Here is a 12,099-nt window from a genome sequence, read left to right on the forward strand (position 1 = left end):
TTTGGTTGGCTTTTTGTTAATGATTATGATGAATATCTCATTGCTACATGGATTGGTTCTCAAAAAAAGATATCACATATAATCCTGATACAGTTTCATGAAATGAACCCCAACATGTAATTGATATTTGCTACCCAAACACCTTCATGGTATACTTTTAGCATCCTACATTTGCTTGTTGTTCCAGGCACCTTACCATATTTTGCAATGCCAAGTGCAGGTTCATTTTTCATGCCTATTACAAGCTTTCCTTCACCTTCCAAAACACTTTAAATGTATAAGATGTTCAGCTAAAGTTACTTAGTTGCACAGACTACCAAAATACAATAATGGAGGGAAAATTCCAATCCCGCCAAACTTCAACAGAAAATGTTTAAAGGGATTTGCTCAGCCTGAAAAATCGCATTTTTATCTGAAAAATAGGCACCTACTACAGTTTACAAGTAACACAATTGGAGATGAGCATCCTGCCATATTAAGCATTCCAATTTTGTACAGTCTGGACTTTCATGGAGTGCTGTTCTTTTGTATTTCATTGTGCAGCTCAATTAATATGAAGTAATTTAAAAACCTGAAAATCTCTGGGGGGCTCAGTATATGACCTTCATGTACAGCATCAAAAGCAAACACTCGACCTTGACACAGGACTATTAAGTGGGATGGGCATTCACCTTCACTCTCTGAAAGGAAGATAAAACAAATATGAGAACACAACACTTTTTGGAAAAAGTTATAATGTGAGTGAGAGAGAGAGAGGGGAGACAAGTCAGAGACACACTTAAGTGACCAGGTACAAATACAGCACATTATTTTGGCCTTTAACATTTAAGACTTTGTACATTTAAAAAAAGCAACCAAGACCAAATTGGTCATCTACTTTCAGAGAGCAATTCTATGTTTTTTCTGCAGTTTGGAAATAAGTCTTGAAGGCTGCATTTGCAAGATTATCTGACAGAATCCACAGACGCATGAACCTTGATTATTATTAACCCTCATCAATGTTTACTGCCATCTTCATAACTTTAACAAATTTATAAGTGGGGAGGCTATTCTTACATCAGAGAGCAGAAATACTACATGGAAAATCACCCGCATACTGATGAAAGAAAAGATGACACTGGGTGAAGTTTTAGAGGGTGGGCATAGCAAGTGGCTCCAAAGATAAGCAAAAACACTTCACAACACGTTGTACACATGTTTGTCTATGCAAATCAGGAGTTAATGCACAAATGGATCAGCTAGTACCCAATTTGCATATGCAAATATGAGCATTTGAGCACTGATACATGGATGTTTAACATTATGGAGAGATGTAGTTGTTGCACACACCACTGGAAGTCCTGCCCATAATTGCCTATACAATCTTATTAGTTATGCCACACACAAAAATTATTAACATAAAGTTAAGGTTTGACCAAGTTCAAGAATGTTAAGACAAAAAAAAGGTTAGAATTGCAAGGAACACAGAGCTAACGTTGCACTTCTCAAACTAGGCCTCTACACAACCTTAACTCTGCCCCATAGCTCTGCCTTAAAAAAATGAGAAATGTAAACTATATCCATAGAGCTCCATTTAACAAATGCCTATAAAAATGTCTTAATCTTATTCATATAGTAATTTTGTTGGGTTACGTCTTTCTTCATGATCATATTGTAAAATACACAACAAAATTTATAAGTTCCTGATTTAAATAAATAGCAAAATTAAGGAAATCATTCCCCCTTAAGAATGTCATCTACAGAGATCATGAAATTACAGCACTTACATGAAAAGAGCAAAAACTAGTGGAGTGACAAATTATCACATGTATGAAAACTTACAAAAACAAGGTGCTGTCGTGAACATCTGAAATACACTACACGCCAAAAAGGGAGATAACAGGTTTTCATCTTCACAGGGACACAGCTGAGGTTCTTCGGGTGCTTTGAGAAATGCAACCATAACTCTGCATTCTCTGAGTTTCTATTGTTTGGATTTTCTTCTATGTTTTATTTTTAAACCAATGTTCTTGAAAGGTCATATACCCTCAAACCATTGTTATGTGCCTGCAACCTTAACTTTTCTTTAAAAAATTTAAGAAATTCCCATACATAAAAGTTTATTACAGTCCTAACAAGGGTTTGGGGAGGGAAGGAGAATAGGGAAGGCTTCCCACTTCCTCTTGACTTCCTGAGCTCTGGAGGAGAGGCACCTCACTAATCCACACCTCCTAAGGTCTATAGGAGGGGGGCTCCACCTCTGAGAACCTTAGGAGATATATAGGAGTGTACTGAGGTAAGTGCATCAACATCTTTCTGAGCCTTATGAGATTTCTCGGGGAATCCCCAATCTTTACAAGGTGCATTAAGCGGAGCCCCATGGCTCTTATGCTTGTCAGTTCCACAAAAGCAGTAGGAGTTTAGCGGGATGGATTACATGGGCCACTGGGGCAGGTGGACTTCTGACAAGAAGAAGTGAGAGCTGGATGGGAAGCTGAGAATTGGGGGGGAGGGGGAAACATATCAGAACATATGGCGAGCATGTCCCTGAAAAATGGGGACAGGGATAGGGAGGGATTTACAACTCCATATTGTAATTTTACAATACATGGCACGCGTATTTACTATTGGCATATGTAAGTGTGATTAAGCTACAAACAAATAATTTTGAAATAACCCCTTTCATTCAACAGCAAGAAGGAAGCACTAAATACTGTACCAAAAGGGGCATGAGGGCTAAAGTAAGTTAGTCCATTCCTGATGCTCTAACTCTTTATTTGTATCTGACCTGATTCTTTTATCTTTGTCTGTATCCAACCCAATTATAAAGATCAATTCCAGTTTAGAAGGTGCCACAAAGGCATCACCTCAGCTGTGGGATGTACAGAGTGCATAGATTAGCAACCCTATAACACCAATGTATAGCTAATCAAAATGCTCTTCAGCTACAGGCAGGTTTTTAAAACAGACAAAAATATAGTGTTTGTTTCATGATTAACATGGCCACACTTTAGTCCTGCAACATAAAATCAGTTGTCTGTTACGCTAGGAAAGTTGTATATGTTTACCAGTTCTAAAATAGTTGCCTAAAGAATCTCTAGTAATTCCTGGAATCTTGCAAGTGCAGAACAGCATTCGGAATTGGTTCATGTCCAGAGGCTTATTTCCATGTCTATGCACAACCAATTTTTCCCTGCAGTAAACAGAATATACAAAAGCATAGATTCTGATTAACTTTTAAGCATGAGGTAAAAATTACACCAACAAATCAAATATGGCAAAATTCATCCCTGAGTACAGTGGAGTTACATCAAGGAAGAACTTGTCCCATATTGTTCATGACTGTAAGCATGCACAGTACACTGATATTTAGAAGCAATTATATTTTTTTTAAATGTCTTACGTTCTTATTAGTTCCCAGTATTTCAAGGTATGCCATATTGTTATGCATCCTCTTTCTATTTGAGTTCCTTCTTTTGGTGACCAATAGTGTTCAAGATAAGGGCCTGCGCCTCCAAAGTTATAATATATTTGTGTTGGTATGCGAGCATCAAGATAAGCCACATTCAGCCACCATTCTTCTAGCTGAAAAGGAATAGAGATTAGCATCATAATATATTTTAGGCATACCTCTATAATAATCACTTGATTGTTCTACTGTACCTATCTAATTTTTTGTTACTTTTTAATACTCTGAAATAGTTCCTGAACTGTGAAAGGCAGACTAGTGATCCACAAAGCACTTTCTGATAGTACTGAGACAGCTACGTTACATTTCCAGGTGCTATGTTACATTACTTTCTTAATATTAATTTTCCTTGTCACCAGTTGTTGTAGCTGTTGACTGCTGCAGTTGCCAGAGATTATTTTCTGATGAGATTACAAATTTAGCTGACAAAGCTAAGTGTTAATGTAATAGACTTCTGTAAGATACCTGATTTGGTACTGCACAATATTTTGATTAACAAAACTAGAACAATACAAAATTAACATGGCACAAATTATATGTATTAAAACCTGGCTAACTGACAGGTCTCAAGAAAACCTGAAAACGAACTTTGTGTAAGCTTGTCTCTCTCTCACCAATAGACATTGGTCCAATAAAAGACATATTATCTAACCCACCTTTTCTATCTGGCTCTCAACATATAATTGTAAATGGGCAATAATCATTGAGCAACTGTGTTTCTAGTGGGGTTCCTCAGGGATCATTTTTGGCCCTACACCAGTGGTCCCCAAACAGTGGGGTGCACCCCCTACGGGGGCACGGAGGAATGTTCAGCGGAGGCGCAGCGGGGCTTGGGCCAGTCCCTACAGGGTGCGGGGAAAGAGTGCCACCCAGCCCTGCTCTGTCCCCATCTCTGCTCCAGCCCTGGCCCCGACCGCGGCTCTGCTCCCAGCCCTGGGCCCAGCCTGGGCATAGCCTCGACCCCCAGCCCTGCCCTCAGCCCTGGCCTTGGCCCATGGCCCCACTCCTAGCTGCAGCACCATCCATCGCCATGGCCTGGGCCTCTGGCCCACGACCACAGCTTCGGTCCCTGACTGCGGCTCCTGGAGGCACGGGCAAATTACATTAGCGGCAAGGGGGGCACAACTTAAAAAGTTTGGGGACCACTGCTCTACACTATTTAACTTTTTTATCAATGACCAGGAAGAAAACAGTTTGCAGATGACACAAATATTAGGGGTATGGTAAATAATGCAGAGGGCAGGTCACTAATACAGAGCAATCTGGATCGCCTGGTAAGCTGAGCATGAGTAAACAATGTGCATTTTAATAAGGCTAAATGTAAATTTATACCTCTAGGAACAAAGAATATAAGCTTTAGTTACAGGATGTATCCTGGGAAACAGTGACTCTGCAAAAGACTTGTGGGTCACAGTGGATAATCAGCTGAACATGAGCTCCCAGTGTGATACTAAAGGGCTAATGCAATGGATGAATAAACGGGAACACTGAGTAGGAGTAGAGAGGATATATTACTTCTGTATTTGGCATAGGTATGACAGCTACTGGAATACCATGTCCAGTTCTACAGATCACACTTCAAGAAGGATGCTGATTAATTGAAGAGGAGCCCCGAGAATGATTAAAGGACTGGAAAGCATGCTCAATAGTCAAAGATTCAAGGAGCGCAATCTCTTTAGCTCAACAAAGAGAAGGTTAAGAGGGTAACAATGTGTAAGTAGCTACACAGGGAACAAAAACTTGATAATGGGCTCTTCAATCTAGCAGAGAAAGATATAATAAAATCGAGTGGCTGAAAGATGAAGCTAGACCAGAAGTTCTCAAACTGGGGGATGGGCCCCCCGGGGGGGCACAGAATGTATTCTGCTGGGGCGTGAGAAGCTTTGGGGGGGGGGGAAATTAACTTACTGCACACATTTTACCCACAGCAATGAACAACTAGCAAAGCCGATTCCTCCAGACTTATGAGGTCCTCAGATGGCGTTGTGCATTCCGACAGATTTCTGTTAAGCTTGCATAGCATTATACAAAGTCGTTGCCATCTGCACATTAATCCATTTGCTATGGAGCGGTGTGCACGTTTAATTGTACGCATGGACCACAATCGCAGTTTTGCTTTTGCTTTTGCTTTTATTACAATGTATCGTTGGCTCATTTGTGCAACAGAAAAAAAATAAGTGAAAAACAAAGAAGCTAAAACTGATTCAAGTGAAGCACTGCAGCCACATATATTGGTATTCAGTAGAACTTCAGAGCTCCGAATAGCAGAGTTACAAACTGACCGGTTAATCATGCACCTCATTTGGAACTGGAAGTATGCAATCAGGCAGCAGAGACCAAAAAAACCCAAAAACTGTACAGTACAGTGCTTTGTGAAATGTTAAGACAAAAAGGAAGTTTAAAAAATTTGACAAGGTAAGGAAACTGTTTCTGTGCTTGTTTCATTTATATTAAAATGGTTAAAGGCAGCATTTTTCTTCTGCATAGTGAAGTTTCAAAGCTGTATTAAGTCAAGTTCAGTTGTAAACTTTTGAAAGAACAACCATAACGTTTTGTTCAGTTACGAACATTTAGAGTTACAAACAACCTCCATTCCTGAGGCACTCGTAATTCTGAGGTTCTACTGTATGTACTTGTTTGGCGGCGGGGGTGGGAGGGAGCTGTAAATTCCTACAGACACACAGAAAGGGGGCGTGATCAAATAAGTTTGAAAACCACTGAGGTAGACCAATTCAGACTGGAAATACAACACAGATTTTTAACAGTGGGGGTAACTAACAATTGGGACAATTTACCAAAAGTATGGATGGATTCTTCATCACTGGCATTTTTAAATCAAAACTTGGTATTTTTCTAAAAGATATGATCTAGTTCAAACAGGAATTAATTCAAGGAAGTTCTATAGCCTGTGTTACCCAGGAGGTCAGATTAGGTCCCTTCTGGTTTTCTAATCTATGAATCATGAATGGGAGGAGAGGTGGTCTATCTGATTATTAGTGATGGGGGAAACAGTCCAAAATATAATTTCTCTGTTCAGAGGTGTTCAACACTATGAAAATTCTTCAGAATACCTGCTCTGAGATAATGTAACTATAGACATGTTGGGACTGATGATGGTCTTATGAATTCCAAAGAGTGTTTGAAATTTACTAGTAGTTCCTTTTTCTCTTTCTTTTTTGCAAGGCCACCTGACTGTCAGATTGCCATCACCTGTATTATTGCTCTTCAGAAAAAGAAAGAGACTAGAATGTATGCTCTCTGGGGCACAAACCGTGGGTAAAATTTTCAAAAGTTCCTAAATGACTTAGGAGCCTAAATTCCTCTTTCAAACCTGACTTAGACAATTAGGGGCCTAAGGGCTCATCTACACAGCAAGTTACTATGTGGCTAGCCAGGGTGTGAATCTACAGTGCACCTGCTTGTCACACGCTCCAGGACTTTCATTGGAAAGTGTCCACACAGGGTATTTCTGTGTGGAAAGATGGTGCATCGTACAGTCACACTATGACTTGCCACGCAGTAACTGGCCGTGTAAACAACCCTTAAGAATCATTGCACATCAGTGGGACTTAGGAGCCTCAGTCACCTGGCTGCTTTTGAAAATTTTACTCTTGTGTTGTCTGATTTGTTCTTCAGCGTCTAGTAGATTTAGGCTTCTGAGCACTATCACAATACAAATACTAAGTCATCTTCAGCCTGTCCAATACGGCAGAATATGATACCTCAAGATAACTGAGTTAAATCTAAGTTCTTATTTGCTGTAATCTTATTTATGTGATTGTTTACTGAGCCAGCCATAACAAAACGAGTAATAAAACTGGTCCCAGCAATTCATAAATATAAAAATGTTCAACAAAACACTATTTTCATAGATTCCTCCTCCTTTTCCAATTTGTTTAGCTATTAAAATATGTAGGCTTTGCTCAGTCAATAAACACTAGTACTTGTGGGTTTCATATGCAAACGTTGGGCCTGACCCTGAAAACATTCTTGTAAATAACCCTAGTCACATAATAAAGTTATGTAACAAGAATAAGGAAGGGTTGAGCCTAAAGCTCAGCACTTCACAAGATCAGGCCCTATCTAGCTCACTTTCTGATTGTTCTCTGCAAAAATACTGATGTCTTATATTCACAAAACTAGATGTATCAAGATGTATGAGAAACTCATAGGAAATATTTTACAACCTTAAAAAAATCATAATTCAAAACATACCCAATTCTTCTTCTCTTTAGCCCTTTGCAGTAACTTATGCTGCAACAGTTTTCCAATCCCATGTTCAAACTTTTTAACTATGTCCTCAGTTCTTTGATATTCTTCTTGATTTAGGAATGGTTTTACTGTAAAAAAGGAAAATGTATATAAATACAGATTCATATCAACTCCCCCCGTGCCCTCCCCCATGCAGACCCTGAAGCTGACAGAACGCAAGAGAAATTTTTAAAATAAACACAGATGTCTTTGTTGGAAGAAAAATATATTTTAAAAAGGCCAGAGTAAGTTCTAGGAAATCTTAATGTAAAAATACATTTTAAAAAAATGTAAGTTAAATAAGACTATCACTCCTCTCAAATAAGAGTGGATACAAAAGGCCCGCAATATCAAATAAGTGATTAAATTAAATAAGAGACTGAAAACAGAAATATTTAGGATCTAAGCTGGTAGATACTATGGAGTTCTGTGACTTTGCAGCTCCCATGGAACTCATTCACTAATTAAACTTGTCTCTACTTTGTTTGTGGGCACAGTACCAGCCTAATACACTGGGTGAGTCCACACAGTTGAGAAACACACAGCTATCACATTATTGCATCAAACATAAGCTACTTATCTTCACCTTCAAAGCCCTTCATGGTCTAGCCTGCAGCCCGTCAGGGTAATCTGCTGGCCACCACTTCCCACAGCTCCCATTGGCCGGGAATTGCAAATTGTGGCCACTGGGAGCTGCGGGCGGCCGTGCCTGTGAATGATCAATGTAAGCCAACTGTCTTGCGGCCTGCCAGGGGATTACCCTGATGGGCCACATGCAGCCTGCGAGCCACAGGTTGCCCACAACTGGTCTAGCCCCAACCAACCAGTCATCTCTCAATTCACTTTCTAGATAGATACTTACCTCCAATTGGGCAATGATGCCAACCTCCAATGCCGCCTGGTTAAATTTTCAAACAAGCACCTTAGTGTTTTCTCCCTTGCTGCCCCTCATGCTTGGAAGAAGCTCCCTGTAAACATCTGCAAAGTTACCTCCTTATCCTACTTCAAATTCCTCCTTCAAACTCTCCTTTTCCATGATGCCTACAAAAACTTGGTAACGGGTGTGCTGAGACCACTGCCTATTATACTGACCAATACCATCTCACTATTTTCTTGTACTCCTCCATTTGTATTGTATCATCTGTTGGATATTATACTCAGACTGGAAAGCTCTCTGGGACAGGGACCATCTTTTTTGCTCATACTCTCTTAGCAGCCATACGTAGGCTTTATAATTAATTAAATTAGATAACCTCTTTCTTTAAGTTCCTGATAGTCTCCTGCTCATCACAAAATCTCCTTGGTTAAAATCTAGGGGCCTGATTCTCCAATGTTTTGCACCTTTTGTAGACATTTACACCTGAGGGAAGTGAGTACAAAGTGGATATCCAACTCTGCTATCCTGATTTAGTAGCTCAATATTTCTGAAATACTTTGGGCAAGGCTGCTGCTTTTGTAAGTAAGATCCCTGTATTACCCTTGAGATTGCATGACCATTTATATTGGTTAATACTCTTCTAAGTTTACTTGTATGTTCATAAGATATGTTTAATGGAAATATAGCTATAATGGTCTTTAGAAACACTAAGTCTAGTTGTAATGTTTCCATGGGTCCAATATCTTTTTCTGGCATTCTTTTTCAGTTTTGTATAATTTAGGGGGTTTTTTTTTGGGTGCTTTCAAATTTTCAATGTGTGTGGAAGGATTATTATGTCTTCATATAAAACTTTTTATATTTGTTTTGTAGGCTTTCCACCCCAGAGTTGTAACACCCTCACTTATATTTTATACAATATATTCCTTTATCTGGTTTGTCATTTGATGTTTTCAGAAAAGAACCTATGAGTATAGTGCTCATTCTTCATAGTCTCGTGAACAAGTTATTCTAGAGCACAGAACAGTGGTGAATGGTCTGCTGACACTTATCTATTTGTGCGATTAGACTGAATTTTTGACTATGTTCCTAGCAACAGGGAAAAAAGTCAATCCTTGTGTGGGGTAGAAGGTAGGATTTTGGTCTAATGGAGTCTTTCTCCAAACATCTATCCATATGGGTTGCTGAATTATATTTCTCAATCATCATATTTTGGGTATCTTGGAATTTGCACTGAATAGCATGGGATCTGACACATTTCCATTGTAACAACTGATCTCTCCTTAGTAATTATCCCTACATCTAAGAAGGTGATTTTTATGTAGCACGGCCAAAGTTTTTCACAGGAACTAGATGTTCTACGCAACACAAGTCTTGGGTATCCCATCTGGCTAACCATGAGCCTGTGCTGTTGTGTGTATGTATATATTTCTTATGGTGTTGCCAAAGTAACTTCTTGTTTACAAAGACTGTGTCTACACTACAGACTTCATGTAGCCACTCCATGCCAGGAGGAAAAACTACCCGCAACGAGCGGCGGTGGCTATGTCAGCAGAAGAGTGTCTCCCGCCGACATAGCGCTGTCCCCACCAGCACTTTTGTCAGTGAAATTTATGTCGGTCAGGGGGGTATTTTTTCACACCCGTGACCGACAAATTTTTTTACTGACAAAAGTGCTAGTGTAGACAGACTGAGATTAAAGCTCCTTTTTTCCTCTCTGGTTTTGTGAGGAGTATACACAACACACCCAGAAACATGGAATTTTTGCCAAAAAAAGAAAAAAAATCATTCTTACCTTTTATTTTATGACTATTTAAGACCATATTTGAGTTTGATTCCTTGTATAGTCCAACACCACATATTTTACACCAGCATAATTTTGCTTAATAAAAATGTCAGTGTGGCTACACATACTTAATCCAGTATAGTTTCCAATAAATTTGAAGTCAAGATCTTTTAACTCATTGGGCACAGTACTAAAATGGAGACTTCAACTCATCCAGAAATAAAAATCAGGTTTCACAAATCTACTAAATTGTATTCCCTCAAAGCCTGACCCTACAGTGAGTTCAGCAGTGAGGAGTTCCACTGAATTCAATTTTTGCATTGACTTTAGTGGGGATCTGTGCAGGCATAGAAGCCTGCCTGTGTGACAACTGCCATCTCAGTCAATATACCAGGCATTGAATAGGGGACTTCCAGACAGGGTGGACCAATTTAAATCACCATGACAAAAGCCTAAATTTAAATACTCCATTTTAATCAACTCTTCCATTTGTACTTCAGTTATTTTTTAAAGAAAGATGCATTCTCATTGGTTAATCTAACCATTAAACATGTTGATTTACAAGTAAATAGAGCCTTTTAGACTAGATTTGGTACATCTTTTTGGTACCTAGGAGGGTACACAATAACTATATACATTTACTGAAGTAATGACATAACTTAGTATTTTCAGATTCTTATAAACTGTACATTTTTAGTATGCTAGAAAATAGAAAATGACAGATTACTTATTTACTAGATAACTTTTTGCTCATGATTTGTGTCAAGCTGCATTAAGATGGTAAGTGGAATATAATTAAACACGCAACACAGCATAAAATTTATTTTTATTAAACAAAACAAGCCTCTAATGCAGCACATGACCTGTTGTGCCATATTCATAAAGCTTGACTTCAAAAGTTAAATATTTTCCCCCGATTCATTCTTTATTAGAAAAACAGTCTAACCTTGAGCCTTTAATGCAAAGTTTTTGATAGAGGCTTATGGATTCAGCATATATGTTTTATTTGAAATGTTTTACAAGATTATAAATAGCATAGGCATTAACATTTTGTATTAAATTTAGATTTCATTTTAAACAGGTTTATTGTTAAAAAGAAAATTAAATAAAAAAATTATAATTTTTGTATCCACCCTACCTCCAGACCTGAGAGCTAAAGAGCCAGGATTGCAAGCTGAGAGCTGTAACAGACACACATTTTGTGCAGCTCAAGCATAGAAAGCGACACTACACATATTGACCAGGATCCATGTCTATATGTGCATGGAGTTCATTGCAGGATCAGGACCTTAAGCTGCATCTTTCTCTCGAAGTCTTATCATACTAGATTGATAAATATACGTATGTTGTTTGACCTTTTGGGATTTATGTGGGTGAGTGGGTGTGAGGGTAAACAGTTGAACTAACCTCATTAATAATGTTGAGACCTGCCAAGTTAAATGCAGGGCTGCATGTACAGTTCAAGAGCAAAAGTGTGTAAAACTCTCAGAGCTTTAATTCAGGTATGCTTTATTTATTAATTTGGAGAGATAGGTTTGATTTATAAAGTTCAGTTGTACAAAATCACAGCACATCTTTAATTCCAGTCAACTGCACTAGAGATAGAAAATAAAGTGGGGTTATTTTTGCAACAAATAAATGTTTGAGACACTTTTTTTTTAAAAAAACAATATACCCATTAATTTAGCGCTCTGCATCAAAAAGAGTGACATAATAGCCTTAGACTTAGACCTTAGCTAG

General features: G+C 38.6%; 1 protein-coding gene across 1 annotated transcript in view; it reads right to left on the bottom strand.

Moving 5' to 3' along the window:
* The window catches only part of CROT (carnitine O-octanoyltransferase), a 35,483-nt gene that overhangs the window by 16,241 nt on the left and 7,143 nt on the right, over positions 1-12,099 (bottom strand). The window contains exons 3-6 of the mRNA XM_084619920.1: positions 7,664-7,788; positions 3,383-3,564; positions 3,048-3,172; positions 572-680 (exon numbers count right to left, since the gene is read on the bottom strand). Of these exons, the coding sequence (XP_084476046.1) occupies positions 572-680; positions 3,048-3,172; positions 3,383-3,564; positions 7,664-7,788 (541 nt within the window). The remainder of the gene's footprint in view (positions 1-571; positions 681-3,047; positions 3,173-3,382; positions 3,565-7,663; positions 7,789-12,099) is intronic.

The sequence above is a fragment of the Lepidochelys olivacea genome (genome assembly GCF_965140295.1).
Source record: "Lepidochelys olivacea isolate rLepOli2 genome assembly, chromosome: 2".
In the NCBI taxonomy this organism is placed as follows: domain Eukaryota; kingdom Metazoa; phylum Chordata; order Testudines; family Cheloniidae; genus Lepidochelys; species Lepidochelys olivacea.